Source organism: Salmo trutta, chromosome 37 (genome assembly GCF_901001165.1).
Source record: "Salmo trutta chromosome 37, fSalTru1.1, whole genome shotgun sequence".
Taxonomy (NCBI): Eukaryota; Metazoa; Chordata; class Actinopteri; order Salmoniformes; family Salmonidae; genus Salmo; species Salmo trutta.
The window spans coordinates 30,797,300-30,816,062 of record NC_042993.1 but is presented as its reverse complement, the minus strand read 5'-3'; the positions used below and the strand labels follow the sequence as shown (position 1 = coordinate 30,816,062).

Genomic DNA, 18,763 nt, shown 5'->3' with positions numbered 1-18,763 from the left:
GCGGCCCCCAAGGTCCCCCAATGGACATCTGGGTTCATCATCTCCTGTTGTCTCATACCATACATATGCTCTTGTGTCTCTTTGTGGCTTTAGTGGTTTAAGTGTGCAGGGGCCCATCAATAACAGAGGTTAGATAACTTTAGGTGCTAAGTAATATATGCAGTGATTCATTTTATTTATCCACTATTTGTCGAGAGAGAGCCCTGGCAAATTAGGATGCTTCTTCTGTGAACGCTATTGCTTCTGTGAATGCCATTGCTTCTAGGAATGCTGTTCCTTCTGTGAGTGTGCAAACTGTAATGCAGGTGGACTGTCTGACCTACGTGAAGGTGGGTGCTTTGGTGAAACCGTCATTGGAGTAGCAGTGGCCATCTCTCTCTCTCTTTCTCTCTCTTTCTCTCTCTCGCTCTCTTTCTCTCTCTTTCTCTCCCTCTCTATCTCTCTCTCTCTCTCTCTTGCTCTCTCTCTCTCTCTCCTATTGTCTCTTGAACCAATTCTCTCATTCAGTCGCTCGCTCTTGACCCAAATCTCACACCGTCCGTTTCCCTCTATTGGCTCCCTTTGATTATGCGTACAGCATACGTTGTGATCCTAATTTCAATTGAAAACATATGAGGGGAAATCCTAGCTCCCGCTGCTCTTTAATGGGCCGACGTGGGATTGGAGAATGCTGAGAATGATTGAATTTTGTGTTAAGGCCAGGGACGATCAGGTCTCGCCTGGCATTATGCAATCGACCATTCTCCCCTCCTTACGCGACGTCTGGTAAAAGCCAGAGAGGGAGGGCTGGAAAGCCCGATGTCTGGAAGAGACCAAAAAGGGATTTCTCTAAATGATTCAAGACAATATTAAAGGAATGCTAAGCGATCAGAGGAGCCAAATGAGATTTGATTCACCACTTCAAATGCAGAGACTCTGGAGGCGACTGCTTTTAATATTGCTAAATTCTTAGTTTTTTTACACTGTGATGCTTGACATACTATATTTCCTGACGGACGGAAACATATGGTTCCTATAGGAATCCTGCTATGCACAATTATTTATATGATTATGTCATGTCTGTTTTCGTTCTACTCTTTCCACCTGCTTGGCTGCATTTGAAAGTCTTATGCGCAAAGGCCGGCTTACTCCCAGGCCTTAAAATTACCACTTTGTCCAAACTCATCAAAAACACTTTTATTGCAACTTCATAGTATCATTTTGAGCCCTTTGGGGAAGGCTAAAGACTTTTGTTTTCCGTTTAGCCCATTACACAGTTGTCTTGACCTTGGCTACTCTTTTTGTGCAACAATGTACAAGGTTATCAAAAGTTAAAAGCAACACTTGAGGTAGGCACCTAGCAAAAAAAGCAAGGCTTTTATGATAAAACATGGGCTATATTATATAATTGGCAGGTAATCTTTGGAGATGACAGGGTTGCCTTGCGGTTAAGTCCAGTATGGGTTTACAAAGTAGACTTCTAATGTCATCCTTCTCCCACCCCTTATCAACCAATTGTAGCTGACAGACACTCTAACCTACATCAGGAGTGTACTATCAGAGTGTACTAAACTCAGCAAAAAACTGTCACTGTCAACTGCGTTAATTTTCAGCAATGTGTAAATATGTGCATGAACATAACAAGATTCAACAACTGAGACAAACTGAACAAGTTCCACAGACATGTGACTAACAGAAATGGAATAATGTGTCCCTGAACAAAGGGGGGGGGGGGGGGGGCGGTCAAAAGCACCAGATTTGCCAGTTCTTGCTGTGAGATGTTACCCCACTCTTCCACCAAGGCACCTGCAAGTTCTCTGACATTTCTGGGGGGAATGGCCCTAGCCCTCACCCTCCGATCCAGCAGGTCCCAGACGTGCTCAATGGGATTGAGATCCGGGTTCTTCGCTGGCCATGGCAGAACACTGACATTCCTGTCTTGCAGGAAATCACGCACAGAACGAGCAGTATGGCTGGTGGCATTGTCATGTCAGGACGAGCCTGCAGGAAGGGTACCACATGAGGGAGGAGGATGTCTTCCCTGTAACGCACAGCGTTGAGATTGCGTGCAATGACAACAAGCTCAGTCCGATGATGTTGTGACACACCGACACACCGCCTCAGACCCTCCACCTCCAAAATCGATCCGGCCTTGGTGTAACGCTCATTCCTTCGACGATAAACTCAAATCCGACCATCACCCCTGGTGAGAGAAAACCGTTACTCGTCAGTGAAGAGCACTTTTTGCCAGTCCTGTCTGGTCCAGAGACGGTGGGTTTGTGCCCATAGGTGACGTTGTTGCCGGTGATGTCTGGTGAGGACCTGCCTTACAACATGCCTACAAGCCCTCAGTCCAGCCTCTCTCAGCCTATTGCGGAGAGTCTGAGCATTGATGAAGGGATTGTGCGTTCCTGGTGTAAATCGGGCAGTTGTTTTTTATTTATTTATTATATTTTTACCCCTTTTTTCTCCCCAATTTCATGGTATCCAATTGGTAGTAGTTACAGTCTTGTCTTATCGCTGCAACTCCCATACAAACTAGGGAGAGGCGAAGGTCGAGAGCCATGCGTCCTCCGAAACACAACCCAACCAAGCTGCACTGCTTCTTGAGACAATGCACATCCAACCCGGAAGCCAGCCGCACCAATGTGTCGGAGGAAAGACCGTACACCTGGTGACCTGGTCAGCGTGCACAGCGGGCCCGCCACAGGAGTCGCTAGTGCGCGATGAGACAAGGATATCCCTGCCGGCCAAACCCTCCCTAACGCGGACGAGGCTGGGACAATTGTGTGCCGCCCCATGGGTCTCCCAGTCGCGGCCGGCTGCGACAGAGCCTGGGCTCGAACCCAGAATATCTGGTGGCACAGCTAGCACTGCAATGCAGTGCCTTAGACCACTGCGCCACCCGGGAGGCCAACTCGGGCAGTTGTTGTTGCCATCCTGTACCTGTCCCGCAGATGTGATGTTCGGATGTACCGATCCTGTGCAGGTGTTGTTACACGTGGTCTGTCACTGCGAGGACGATCAGCTGTCTGTCCTGTCTCCCTTTAATGCTGTCTTAGGCGTCTCACAGTACAGACATTGCACTTTATTGCCCTGGCCACATCTGCAGTCCTCATGCCTCCTTGCAGCATGCCTAAGGCACGTTCACGCAGATGAGTAGGGACCCTGGGCATCTTCCTTTTGGTGTTTTTCAGAGTCAGTAGAAAGCCCTCTTTAGTTTCCTAAGTTTTCATAACTGTGACCTTAATTGCCTACCGTCTGTAAGCTGTTAGTGTCTTAACGACCGTTCCACAGGTGCATGTTCATTAATTGTTTATGGTTCATTGAACAAGCATGGGAAACAGTTTTTAAACCCTTTACAATGAAGATCTGTGAAGTTATTTGGATTTTTACAAATTATCTTTGAAAGACAGGGTCCTGAAAAAGGGACGTTTATATATATTTTTTTGCAATAATTCATAAAATACATGACATTTGTGAGATGAATTAAATTAATGAGCTAGGTACTCTATGAGTGACAAGCTTTACTGCTCTACCATTCGTGAACCATGAGGCCACACAAACCATTCACACGCGTGCACAAACAGACACACACACACACACACAAACAGACACACACACACACACACACACACACACACACACACACACACACACACACACACACACACACACACACACACACACACACACACATCACAGAGAGTGCAGGGGCTGCTGTTAACATAATACTCAGCTGTTTTGAGAAATTCTGACTGTTTTCTGTGCTACAATGCACACAGTAGGGACTATGAAAGAGAATGTCCGAGCTGCGGACAGAGAAGGAAATACCTCGGTGTTTACTGGCTCTCTAAAACGCGGAGGCACTTCCTTGTGAGTCCTCTGCGAGTCATCTGCTGAAGGCCAAGAAGCAGGGCATTCAAAACCGATTTGGGATGGATCACAAAATGTCTCATGTGAGGGGAATTACTGGATCCCAAACGGTATCAGGTGAGGAAAACCCTGTTGGACCACAGAATGGGAGGACAAGTGAACAGTTATTGATGGCAAAGGTTAGTAGTGATGGAAGACACTATTTTCTTAAGTTACCTAATTGTTTTGCTCTTTGTGATACATTTTCGTGAAGGTAAGACTAGGGGCTCTATTCAATCCGTATTGCGGAAGTTCAGCGTTACAGCGTGATTGACATTTAAAGGCAATGTTCCCGCGTTTGCCGAGACTGCATTCACGGTAAACACTGCATATGTGAGCTCAATCAGAAATGACCTTTAACATTTCTATCGTTTCAGCGATACAGATTGAATAGAGACCGAGCCGTTCACTACGCATTTTATTTCCACGTCTAACACGGCTAATCAGGCTATGTTGATTCCCTATATGCTGAATAAGGCTGCGGCCGAAACGTGTCCGTGCAGAGCAATTTGGATTAATTGAAGATTGTTTTCTGGTGTGCTGTCCATCTCATTTACTGTATTCTGACAGTGACCCAGACTAAAACCTCCTGTTGAGAAATCCTATAGTCTCCTCTCTGTCAGGAAGCCAATCCACCAGGGGTGTGCCAGCAGGTCACCCTGAGGTCATGCCGGGCATCCATTAGAGTGCTTATTTAGTGGATTACTCCTTTAAGAGGAGTGATCGGCCTGCTAAGGCAAAGAATCATTACCCTTCCTCCCGCCCCCACCCTGTTAACAATCAATACAGAGGGATCATTAAAATGAATAGCTGGACATTCCCCTTTCCTCCGGATCCTCATTGTGAAGTCAGTGTCAGGGGGAAACGAAGATTGAGCCGAGAGAAGGCGTCTAAAAGCCTCCAGTGATTGACATGAAGTCATCTTAATCCGAGAGCCCATAGCTGAGAGAGAGAGAGGGAGGGAGGGAGGGAGAGAGGGAGAGAGAGAGAGAGAGAGAGAGAGAGAGAGAGAGAGAGAGAGAGAGAGAGAGAGAGAGAGAGTACTAAGCACCCACCTGAACTCTGACTAGCCCCATTAAGAGCAGCCTACGTGTCTGCTGCTACAGTAAGGTCAACACAACTACATAGTGTATACAGAACTGCACGGTAGACAAGCTTGAGTGCAAATGGCAGGACCGATGACGGTACGGTGTGTGTGAGTGTTTCAGCGTTTTTTTCCCGCATGAATTCAGAGCATTATAAAGGAATCAGAAAGGATATCAGAATTACATTCATTGGATCAATTGACACACTGAAACCGGATGATAATATCAATAAATTGACTCTTTTTGAATGATTTTGGATTCAAGTCTCCTCAAGCACAACAGTATGTCCTCGTCAGAATTGTATAAATCCTTGCATGACATTTCACGCATCGCAAAAGAGAGAAATAGTGAGTCAAGTTGAATGATTGCAGATGAAGAAAAGACATACACACTTTTTTTCCAGTCCATCTGGCTCTGTCTTTTTGAGTGTCTCTTAAAGTCTCTTTTAAAAGGGGATTCGTCTTTGTGACCGCACTGATGTGACCATGTCAGTGGGTCACCTTTTGGGCCTGTCACGTGTCCAGAGGGCCCATGTGGAGAGAGAGTGCACCTGTGGATCCCCCCTCCCCCCAGACACACACATGTGCGCACACACACACACACACACACACACACACACACACACACACACACACACACACACACACACACACACACACACACACACACACACACACACACACACACACACACACACATCAATCCTCAGCCCTTCCTTTGTGACAGTCTTCATGGGCAGTAGATGCTGATCAGAGACCAGCATTAATATCTCCACTATCCTGCTAAATTTGCATAGCGACATACCCTTACGTCTCTAACTGTGATCATGAACAAAAATATCCATGCAGTTGTCCCCTTTAACCAAAATAGAAAAACATCAAAAACATCTCTATTGCTTAGAATGACAGAATATCAAAGTCCAACTGTATGCATGGTCAAGCAATCATCTCTTAAAGCATCTCTTAAAGTCGCCCTCATGGTTCTCTCAACATGCCCTTCATAACAGAGGTAAGTTATATCCCGGATTTACGATCTGCAGATGGCTGGACTGGAGGAGAGGAGAGGGCAAGAGCTGAACCACCGTGCCTAGCTATGCATTCACTTTATGAAAGCAGAAATCAAGGGCTAGGTGGGAATACAATAAGAGAGGAAGCAGAGCCATAAAAACCTGTAAATCTACCCTCTGGAACGTCTTAGCAGCGCCCCAAATGGCACGAGCTGGAATCATGACGATTTTCTTTTCTTCATTGACAAAGGAAGCACACGGAATCAAGCCACATAGGTACACCTGTGAAATCTGTTGACTTATCTCACGCTGTCTTAGGCCACTTCATCAATAAATGCCTCATAACATGAGCATGATGGGACCAGATAGGATCAGTTCGATTTTTCTTCTAAATCAACTATATGGGTCCTCTAATAAAATGATACCGGTTTCAATGATTACTCAACCGTGTCAAAGGGTAGCTGGCTCCGGCGGAGGAAGATCTAGGTGAGAGTGGGCGCCAGGAAAAATAGGCGTGACTGCTTCTGTAAATAGAAGGGCTATTTTTGGGACTGCCATGGGTGTACAGGGGAGCACCGCCCAGACCTGCCCGCCTGACTTCTGTCACTATGACGATGGGCCATTTGAAACTTTGCTGCTGGATGGAAAAAGTCTGGAGGACTGGCAGGTGGTACACAGGAGCGTGGTACAGCTCCCTTGGTGAGAAACACTATGCCACTCCCATAACCACCCACTCCACACATGCAATACCGTACTGTAGGCTGTACACGTCCTTGCAAAGACATACACCTGAAGGAAATGCATGTTTAATCGAGTATAGCAGCTAGTCATGCTAGTCAGGTCAATCTGAATTAAGGTAAAGGCTTGAATCTTGGATCAAAGGCTTGAATTGCATAAGAAGAAGAATGATGTCAAACAATGCCTGCTATTCACAGTTCATTTATGTAACTACCTTGTTGCACCCCCCCCAAATAAAAAGAACTGCCTGTCTAAAAATTCTAAAATATCGTCCATATATTTGAATTGTATTTCACCATTTTGTTAATACATAGGCCATATATCTATACTACTGTTTTGTGCCTTGTAAGAGACCTTGAAAAAAGAGACCTTAGAGGAAATGAATAAATCACCAGACTTTAAATGTCTGCATAAAGCCATGGTAAGATAATTGAATATGGCCCATACACGTCAAGGTCCCGCTGTGTCCATTTCAAGCTTTATTAGGCATATGGGGACAGGTTGGAACCATCCAAGGTTTACCATGGTCAAAATAGTATAACGCAAGAAAATCAAAAGCTGTTGAGTTATAGAGAAAGTCTTAAACTAAAGCATAGCCATATGGAGCATGGATGGATAAGGGAGAGAATGAGTTCAATGTGCTTAGAGAGGTGCAATTGGTAAGTCATTGATTCTGTATTGCTGTATGGAAAATATTGTTTCAACGTTGAGGGTGAATTAGATATCTAAAAATGTTATGTCATTCCAGACAGTCGGAGGGATAAAACACCATATAGGATTTCTGGTAATGATTTGTGCCAAAAGGAAAGGATTTTCTATAGCACACACATAGATTCATGGCCAATGCCATCTGGTAAAGACAGCAATATAAAACAGCTAGAGTATCACTGCATGTGTGTGTGTGTGCGTGCGTGTAAAATGCTCAACATAAAAATCGAACTAAAATCCTAATAACAGCAATGCACATGTCAGTATAGTCAATATTATGTCATTTATTAATGTCTTTTTTTTTTATAGAACACATTGAGTGTACATAAAACACCATTTGAATTTCCATAAATATTTCATATTAAAGAGGAAATATATTTCACCTTTGTGCCTGGATAGAAAATGATTAAGAGTTACAATCATGTTGTAGCAGAGAGACAATGGAGAATAAGGCACAATACATCAATCTGTTACATAGAGTCATGCTATCATATAGTCCACATGTATTCATGGAGCTATTTAATGGTGTAGTAAAGCTAAATCATATATATCATTAGTATTCTCCGCATGCTGAAGAAAGACATTGTACTTGACGACATAGAAAAAGATTGCAGATCTGTCAACCTTTATAAGAAGAGACCCCGTGGCTCAGTAAGGGCTGTCTGTCCTATCATACAAAGTATAGGAAACTAGATCCTATAACATTTGGTCATGATGGAAGATAAACCTGTGCTGCTACTATGGTAAAGTGCATTACATACTGATTGAAGCCTACTGAGCCACTGTCTCTAATAGTAAAGAAGAAGCTTGAACAATAATTTACAAGGTAAAATCCTTTGATATGAAGAAATCAATTATTGCCAAGCTGAAGCCTCAATCCTTCTCTAGCTTTATTATACAGGCAAGGGAAATATGATTTTGTCTGAGCTAGTCCTTGTCATCATATGGTATGTACATGCAAACCCAGTTGTTCTCCTACAATATGTACAGTAGGCTCTCTCCTGATTGTCTAAGCATTTCTGATTATTTTAGAAAGAAGGGAAGAGGGAGGCCAGAGCAGAAGGAAAGAAGAGGCACTAGGTGTCAAGACAGATGCTAACAACGAGGTGGTACACATTGGATCATCAGAAAAAAGGAAGACATTGAAAAAAAACGATGAGCTGAACCGCAAAACTGCATAATAGATTTAAGGCATACACAAAGTACATTTCAAATACATGTTTATACAAAGAATATCATACACAACATTCAGTATAAATGGACGAGGACATAATAAAAAAAACAGATACACAAATCTAACCTATACACATGTCCCTACATATTTTTTCAGCCATTTTTTGTTTCCCTGTAAACGAATGATTGAAGTGATCGAAGTGACATTGCATTCTAGTCAGTGAGTGATGTTGTAAGGCACCGCTTGGGTTGCTGTGGTTTGCCAGGACGCTCTGACCAACATATGATACACCCATTGGCTTGTCCGTATATTAGAGTCCAACACACATAAAGAAGAGGCCATCAGTAAAGAAACGAGTATTCAGTCTTACTGAGCTGTTTGGTCCATGGAAGAGCAAGAGTTGTCATTTAAGGCAAGTGTAGTAATTGTCACAGTCCCTCCCATTATATCTAAGGCCGTCTCACATTATATTATAACATTCGTTCATATGGAGCTTTGCAGTTTCCTGTCAATGACCACCAGTCGGCCAATCGTTCTGCAGCGTCATGAGGGGCAAGCGAATCAGGCATCTGGGAAATGTAGCAATGAGGAAGTGGTAATGTGAAAGCTCTCTGTTAAGGGGATCCTCATGTGGATATAGGAGCTTTGGTTTGGGGTCATTTTGCCTCTGTCCGTTTTTGTATCTGCAGAGAGTTTATGTACTGAGATGCACTGAGATGCTGGACAGGTCGTTTCGGATGATCTCATTGACTGTGGAGATAAAAGGAGAGATATAGTTACTCGAAAACCCCCCAAAACATACCTCTCATTATATCATCATCATAGTCACAATATTCATCTTCATCATCTTCATCAACATCATCATCATCACCATTTTCTGTGGCTGTACCACATGATATTTGGTGGTTAAAAGTTTGTCACTGTGATTTCTGCGGACTCATGTAAGAGTAATATCTCCACTTTCTCAACAGCAGCACAACTGCAAGGTGAAAAATATATAACTCATTCTAAATCTCTTTTGACACAGCAATAAATATACTTTTCTTAAGAATTGTCAGTGAATCACCACTGTGGGATTTAGATACAATTACACACTCACACACACCCTTATTCTCTTTCTTGTCTTTCCTGTTCTAGACCCTGTGCCCGTGTCTTTCCCACAGTTGGGCAGACAGAGAGCAGTCCCCTCTCTTTATCTGCTGTGTGCTTTGGCACATTGGGGGGAAGTGACTGACCAGGGCCCTAGGACTGGGAGCAAACAAGAGGCTCCTCAGGGCACCCCAATGTAAAGCAGAGAAAGAGAGATAGATAGATACAGAGAGAGAGAGAGAGAGAGAGAGAGAGAGAGAGAGAGAGAGAGAGAGAGAGAGAGAGAGAGAGAGAGAGAGAGAGAAGGAGAGAAGGGCCACTCAGTCTGGAACTCAGTGAGGTCACCATCCACTGGAGGCGGGAAAGGAAGTCAACCCCCTCCTCATATCCACTCTGCACCCACAGACCAGGGCAGACTGGGCAGACTGGGCCTACATTATCAGCTCCTAGCCCACTGGACAAACAGGCATACAGATATCGCAACCACCCCCCCCAAACACACAGACACAGACATCACCACCCTACACACAGGGAGAGAGGAGGGGGCGGGAGCTTATCTATTGAGGGCACCCTTTCATTTATTGTGGCAGTAGAAGTGTTTACATGATTAAATACTGTATTTTCCCGGTGTTTCTATGAATATGGATGTTTATGGATACGAGTTGTGATAAACAAGTTCAGTGTTTGAATTATGATTGACTTAAACAGCTCGGTACAGGTAAAAAAAAAATCTATCATTCTGAATAGAACGCTCGGACATATGCACGCACGCACGCGCACACACACACTCACACACACAGAGTTGGGGCTCACCTCCCTTTCATGAGGAACTCCTACTGGAAAAAGTCAACCTGAGCCAACACCGCTGGCTGTTTTTACCAGTGATTCTGCTCCGGGCTAAACAGGCTTTTACACGTTTCGGTTATTTTTAGTTACGCCTCCGCGGGACAAAAAAAAAAGGCACACAAGCATGTTACAATTAAATGATCAAACTTTAATGCCAGTCTTCAATTCCATCGTTGTGTGGGAAACAAGAAAATAGCTTGGGGCCGAGAAGTGAGGGAGGGAAAATCCAACACCTCAGCAGAGTATGCCACAAATGTAGCTTACCTTTGAGAGAAAAGCAGTAGCTTCCTCTCTTCTTGTCAGTCAGGGTAAAAACACTGCCATCTCAACACCCACGTATTAACCACAGTGTTGTTTTTCTATTCTTTATCAACTAATATTTTCCATTTTCAAAGCGCAGGATTTTCCATGATGATAAAAAAAAAACGAATCTGTACAGGGACTACCTTTGACTGACGGCCTCCTATCTGAGCCCTGTTGACGTTCAGCAAGCTGCCGAAACAGGATGTGGCTAACTGTTACACCACACAACTATCACAAACAGTTATTTATAGCTAGCTAATGCCGTCAGTTATCTGTATCTCGAGGGGAAAATAATCATTCTTAGGTAGGCCTCAAAACAATTGACTGACCAGGGACAAATTAGTTTGCATTCGTGTTTGGTGTTATACTGTGCTTAGAGCTCCCCATAAGATGTTATGTGGAACTTTATTGCATTATTCAGGGTCCACTCTATTATGAAGTCTGTCTCAAATTATATGCACGTGTTACTAGGTAGGGGCTGTCCTAAGTTGTAGGCTAGTATCAAGGTTAAGGCTTCAAGTCCTGGATCATGTTCATCGAGATGGTTTCAAACAAAAATCAACGTTTCTCATTGGACAAGTAAAGGTAGTCCCTCCCTATTTCAGGCAGTTTTCTTCCGTTCGGTACCTAATGGACATGACAAAGTACTGTACCCTAGGCCACCCTGTCTAGTCCTTAAGGAGAAACACATTCTTCTGAGGTGAGGAAAGAAGGGAAAAGGGGTCAGAGGTCGGCCTAGGTCCTCTCATTGCATTCTTCTTCCGTGATGCAACACTAACCCAGATGAGAGTGCTTTACTCACTTCACTCCCCCCATCCAGCTCACTCTCTCCCACATGAAGGAGACAAGCACAAAAACCCAGTAAAATGGTGAGAAGTCATATTTGAGGGTGAACATTTCGTTCAATTTTCAAGGGAATTTTTATACAAATTCAAGGCAGTTCACGGTATTGCACAACCTTGTGAGTTAGTGCAAGTCTGTAATGTCTCCTCATAGACTGAGTATATAAAGTCCTATTCATTTAGGTTATGATAATATCATCGCAATATTATTGCAACCACTACAGATGTTAATGTGTGACTCTCCTTGGATCAAACTTTGATTGATGATAACACTCTACTATTGTCATGTAATTCCAACCTGCTTGACAAGCTTCTCAACAGCATCGGAAACTTGTATTTTTTTTAGGTTCTTGTTTCTGATCGTATGGAAAGCTATAAGTGGGAGAAGTCCTTTGTTGAATCAACAGAAACAGTGGAAAATTCAACTGAACATATTCCACTCATGCAAAACAACACAATCCTCGACAAATAAATAATAGCGTCATACTTTATTACCTCAAGTACCTGTTAAACAGCTCATTTTGGAAGGTGTCAGAGTGACAGAGGGTGAATCTCAATTGGGATCCTTGATTTCTCACCTCCTCTCTCCTCGCCTCCTTAAGAGGGGAGGAAAATTTGATTTTCTCCTACAATCAGTACGGTTACATGCACACGATATTATGATTATTGTGCATGGTCAGGGGAATATAATAGTTTGTTTAAAACGTTTACACATTTTGCAAGAATAAGGATTTCCCTAATAACCCTGTTTACATGGACACATCTGAATTTAGGCTACCCGATGGGACATAGTGTAGAAAATCAGCAATCAAAATGAACCTTTATACCACAGAGACATTTTTTCGATCCTGAGTTCGGACAGATAAAGTTTCTTTGTAAAAACGTACTTTCAGTTTTTCCAAACTCACTTCACTCGCGCATAAGAGGGAGTCTTGAGCTACTGGTGCTGGCACGTGCAGATCAAATACACAGGTTGGAACGCCGATTAAACTGTTTCCATGTCCTAATAATTCGAAAGATTACTCAGAAAACCAGGTGTTTTAATCGGCGTATGCTTACTTCGATTTTGACTGCACGCCGATTAAGATAAGCAAAGTGTTTACATGACTATTGCCATAATCACCCTACCTGTCATGACCTCCGCCGAAGTCGGCTCCTCTCCTTGTTCGGGCGGCGTTCGGCGATCGACGTCACCGGCTTTCTAGCCATCGCCGCTCCATTTTTCTATTATCCATTTGTCTTGTCTTGTTTCCATACACACCTGGTTATCATTTCCCCAATCAATCTACTTGTATTTAACCCTCTGTTTCCCATCATGTTTTGTGTGTAATTGTTTCATGTTTTTCCGTGGTGTTTGATTTACGTGCTTTACTTTGGTTATGTTCCGTGGTTTTGAGCGCATTTTGATTTATGTGGTGCTCTCGTATTCTGTAACTATAATAAAGTGCGCTAGGTTACATTTCGCTTCTCTCCTGCACCTGACTTCGCCTCTCATACACCCGATATTGACACTACTGCCATAATCGATTTTATAATCAAATTATTACTGTGCATGTAAACGTACTCAGTGTTTGGAGAAGGAGAGAAGGTAGTATGGAAATATAGTGTGTCAGTGAAGCAGCCATCGCTCCTACCCGCCTCTATAATTATCCCGCTGCAGTACTTCCTATGTGTTTGTGCGGTGGGGAGTACACATCTAACCGTGTTTCTACGGACGGACAGACAATAGATGGATGTATCTATGGGATTGACATGGGTTGGGCTCTCTAATCTCTCTGCTACAATACATCAGGGAAGAAGCAGCTTTCCCTCTGGGGTGTGGCCCTACTGAACAAGTGTATAGAGAGCTCTCCAAGGTACTCTCTCTGTCGGCATAAACAGTCATTAAAAAAACTTCCCTCATCTCAGGGAGGAGCTACCAAGCACCTCTGAAAGGGCCCAAAGTGCACAGCAGAGGGACTGCAACGCCATATAATTCAATTTCAAGCTTTGAATAAACCATGTTTGTCAGTTGTACATGAAATTAGAACACAGAACCAAGTGAACCGTGAGGTTTAGATTACAGGCTGCTGTTAGGTTAAGCTACTGTAACGTGCCTGAAATGGACGCCAAGGCAGCAGGCACCCAAAAGGTTAAAGAGCTTGTCAACGTTCAATTCTGATAAAGACTGATCCGAGACCAACAGCGAAGTCCATCAGAGCAGCACTGGAGCAATTTGGCCCTGTTTTGATTGAGTTATTCAGGCAGAAGCATTATGACTTCATTTGGGCGAGGAGAACGCGCCACCCGAGCTCCCCCAGCCGAACCTGACCCGCGCGGGGGATTGAGTTAGCCGAGGTTAGCGGATAGCGTTGGCGTCGGGGTTCGATAACATTCAGGCTTCCTCTGAGAACAGAGGATAGCCATGTGGTTAGAGGAGACGGAGAGGAGAGCCTCCCGGGCCGCAAAAACACTCGGTGGTCCCTGCAAGCGTAACCCGATTCCCCCTTTACCCAATCAACGACTGGCAACGACCTGGCAGCGGCGCTGACTTCACTTCACCTTCTTCCTGTTCAACTTTCTAAACATACCCTTTGAACTCTGAGTTGTAAGCGCTGTAAGAGAGGCATCCTGCTTGGGAGTTTCTATTCTTTCTGGCTGCTCATGAAGAAAGGCATAGCTAACTTCCTGAAACACTTTCACAGGGTGGATAAACTACATCAACTCCAGGGTTAGAGATCCCGGTGCCGTACGTAGGGGTACTCTTCCTATGCTTACACTTCCCCGGGCCCTCGAGTGCCCCATCGTGCCTTATGAGAAAGACAAGCACAGCTTCCACCTATTGTGTTCTGGCTCCCTACTGCACATGAAGAAGCTGCTCTGAATCATAATGGTCATTCATATAAACATGCTGAATATAAACATGGATGCACACTCGCATGCAGGCCCACAAGCACGCACACAGGCAAACCGAGACGCAGACAGACGCAAACAGGCACACACAAAGGAGCAAGCATGCAGACACACACATGCAAACCATGCCATGAAAATCCATATGATTTAGGAGCAATAACGTCATGCAACAAAACTATGCATTACCCATCTCTATTTCAAAATACTGTCATAGGCAGAAGAGGGGAGTACAGCCATTTGGATATCCACCAAAACAAATGTTAAACCTCGTTTGAACTCAACGTGTACGTGAAATTGATTTGGTGAGGAAGCTGAACTGGAGTTTGAAGCTGCTGAAGAGAGACAATTGAATTTCCTGCTACATATTACTTTTGTTTCCCCACAATATCAAATCTGCTCTCGGTTTCAGCAGAAACGCTTAATTGACAATTTGCAGCCTCCCACGCATGGCTGCAACAGCTAGAGGGAGAAGCTGGATGCACGTCACTCACTCCTCTTCTCATTAGGATCTGTCAGAACCAGTGTTGTGAAGGGGGGTGAAAGGGTCAGAGCATGCAGACAGGCACACACATAACCATGCACGCATGCGTACGCACACACAGAGCCTATGCATGCACGCAGACACACACAGACAGACAGACAGACAGACAGACAGACAGACAGACAGACAGACAGACACGTGCACTCCTATAGAGAAACACAGTTGGACACAGAGAAATTACACTAAGCTAATTCTTCATCGTGATCGAACACTTCATAAATTCGTCTCAGACTAGCAGGTAGACAACAGAGACTGATACCCTGGGAAGCCCTGCGGGTGTAATGAAGTGATTATATGTGCAGATGGGGATATATCATCCCCACAACTCTGCTGATGTGTGAAGCCTGCCTTTCCCCATGTGGAAGCACTCAGCCTCACAACTGACCGGAGGAGACGAAAGAAAAAGTTAAAGTGTGTGGGAGAGAGAGCCGAGAGAGGGAGGGGGGAGGGGGGGTAGCTGGAGTCGACTGTGAGGGTCTCTGCTCGAGTTTTACAACCCTTCCGGCAGCAGCTGGGCCACTGCGCAGACGTCGCTGTGTGCCCTGGGCCTCGGCCAATCCGCTTCCTGCACTGCCAAGGTGCAGACCAATGGTAAGGGGGGAGGAGAGAACGGGGGGAGAGGAGTAATGGTTAACAGAGGCTGAGGCCGAGCCACGCTGGCGGAGAGAGGGAGAGCGGGAGTCCTTGGATCTCCAGGAATACTTTCCTCTGATGGCTGCTACTGCTTGCCCGACCTCTGAGTATTGCTCCAAGGAGAACAGCTTTGAAAAATGGCAAAGCCATTTGTTTCTTAATACCATGTGGAGCGGTGGAGAGCAGGGAGTGGGGAGATAAAGTGAGATAAAGCGAAGTGCTGCTCTCATCTTATCTCATCTCTACCTGTGTCTTCCTACGTGAGTCTCTGATGTGCTCCTCATCTCAGACAGCTTGCTTTCTTGGTCTCTGAAGTCAGATGAAGCCCGCTCGTTGCCAGGCTAAACGAGTGGAACCCTAGAGAGCTAGTGAGCGCCTTCTCTGTGCTCAGCCTGGCAGTAGCCAGAGGGCTGCAACCCCCGCATCACAGACCGATACAGGCTGAAAAAACAATAGCCATCTCTGCCAGCCACCCCAAAATTAGACAGCCAATCTAAAAACAACAGATTTTTCACTGAAAACCACCCGACACCGTTTTGCTTGTTTTGGCAAGGCACTTTCTCTTTGATCTTCTATGGTGTGTTGCTACCGCTGCCTCTCCTCCCTATCTTACTTCTCTGTGAGATGCCGCCACCACCCGTTCCTCTCCTCCTCTCCACTTCCTCTATGGCCCTGGGGGCGGTGGGTGTGTTCAGTGGGGCCCGTCTCCGGGGACGAGGCTGGGGAGGTGTTTACACGGTTAGGGCTGCTCTCCTGTGAGCTCATCACTGATGGACTGAAATAAGTCACTTGATTGTCTTCGCCGTGTCCTCTCCCAGTTTCTCTAAGACTAACAGTACAAAGTAAAGCAGTGGTACCAAGATTTCATGATATATTTGGCAGTAAAATTAAAACAGGGGTTCATCTCATTCTGCATGCTATAGTAATGCGATATGTGTTTATTTATGTTTAAAGCTGCAATAAAGCACAACCAAGCCCAACTAACCACAACGTCTAAAAGTATCTGAGTGTGAAAGTGAGTGAATCACACGTCTGCATGGTGGAGATATGAAAGGAGACAGATTAAAAACGTTCAGCGTGCCTCATTGACTAAAAGTTTCATGCTAAAATAACGATGGCTATCAGATATGGTCGGCCTGATTGATAGTGAATTGGAAAGGCATGAGGCAGCAGTGGCTAATGCACATGGATAGAGATCTCACTTTTTGAATATGGCGGAAAAGCATGGACATATTGAAGCGATCATACTTTGCTAGATTACAACCATCTGAGTGAGAATTTGGCCGTACACCTGCATATAACGGGATTTATGACATCAGCATTTTGTATTCTGCCTCTTTAAATCACCTGTTCCCTGTCAGTTGTAATGTGGGATTTCAGAATCCACGTTTTATCTAGAAAACCCCATTCCCTGCATCCAAAAAGGCTTACCTTTAGTGCATGTTTTATTAGCCCCTATCTATCATAGACATAAGGCTTAGAGAGGTACCTTGTCGTTTGAGTGTACGTGTGTGCGCGCGTGTGTGTGTGTGTGTGTGTGTGTGTGTGTGTGTGTGTGTGTGTGTGTGTGTGTGTGTGTGTGTGTGTGTGTGTGTGTGTGTGTGTGGAGAGCCTGGCGCTTGGCCTTCGACCGGACTGTTGCTCTTTCCATCTCGGTGAAGAGGTATGAGCTACTGTTCTTCGCCATCTCTTTCATGCATTATGAAAGGGAGCCCTTGAACTTGAAAATATACTCCTGGAGCGACCCATCCCAATGCCAGCAGAGATATTGTCTCAATCTGCCTCGCAATGTTGGATATACAGTGAAGACCTTGCCATGAGGAACTTCCAGGAGTCACATCACAGCGCAGCACTAAAACTCAGGATGGACACTAAATCCACAAAAGGCTCAAGCAGTGCAGAGAAACGTCTCTCGTCTCCAACACTCCTGCTGAGATCTCGCAGCTGACCTACAGGGTCAGACGTATATTTACTGTAAGTCTCAGATCTGATTTACTCTCATTCCACTGACCTGGAATCTGCTCTGAGTCTGCACTGTTTGAAATCGTCTCCCACCTGCTATTATTGGTAGACTGAGAGGTAAAAGGGTAAACTTAGGGTGACTCATGGACTTACTTACCTAGGCTAGGGTTAAAGGGAAGGGTTGGCTTGGCAAGTCCTCTCCTCACGCCAACCTCTTTTTTTAAATTGACCTAGTGTGCAGACAGACAACCTTCCTACATCTGGAGGTTCTGATCCATCCAGCTATCCTAGATAATATAACATCTATATGGATCCCAGGATATCTGTTCCAACTTCTTCCTGCACAAGTCACAGCAACCATGCACCCACATGCAAACTAACACACACAGACAGACACACACACACACAAACAAACAAAAACCTATCTGAGCCGTCACTGGTAAATTATAGCAGCCGGTTTCAACCTAGTATGGTTCCCAATCAGAGGCAGCTGTTTCTCGTTGTCTCTGATTGGGGATCATACTTAGGCAGCCCTTTTTCCCACCTGTGATTGTGGGATCTTGTTTTTGTATAGCTGCTGTTAAGTCTGCAGAACCTTAAGGTCGGTTTTGTATTTTCTTTGTTTTGTCGGTGTTCATCTAAATAAAGAAAGATGTACGCTTACCACGCTGCACCTTGGTCTCCTTCTTACGACGAAGTAACACACCTGTAGATTTAATGCTTGCCATCCCTTGGGGAGTTCGCCACATGAACGTCTTAGCAGAGAGGGAGTCCTGCTCTTTTTTTCCTAAATACAGTAAATCTTGCTGATTCAATTAAAACATATGTGACATCTCCGCTCACTTGGAGCATTTAACAACTGACCTTATCTGACACGAGGAACGTGCGAGCAGGTTTGACATGAGCGATTTATAAAACCTAACAGAGAGAATCTCAATTTACCCATCTAAAGAAAAATAAACTAACCTTTTAAAGAGCGCAGCTTTGCAATCTCATATCACCATCAGTTTTAACCTGGACTCCCCAGACTAGCTCTTAGAGGTCTTACCT

General features: G+C 44.7%; 1 protein-coding gene across 2 annotated transcripts in view; it reads right to left on the bottom strand.

Annotated features, from left to right (window-relative positions):
* Positions 1-7,695: 7,695 nt before the first annotated feature.
* LOC115177327 (nuclear factor of activated T-cells, cytoplasmic 1) overlaps positions 7,696-18,763 on the bottom strand; it is a 76,594-nt gene continuing 65,526 nt past the window's right edge. For both annotated transcript variants that reach the window (XM_029737987.1, XM_029737988.1), the window contains exon 10: positions 7,696-9,355. In XM_029737987.1, the coding sequence (XP_029593847.1) occupies positions 9,300-9,355 (56 nt within the window). In that variant the 3' untranslated portion in view covers positions 7,696-9,299. The remainder of the gene's footprint in view (positions 9,356-18,763) is intronic.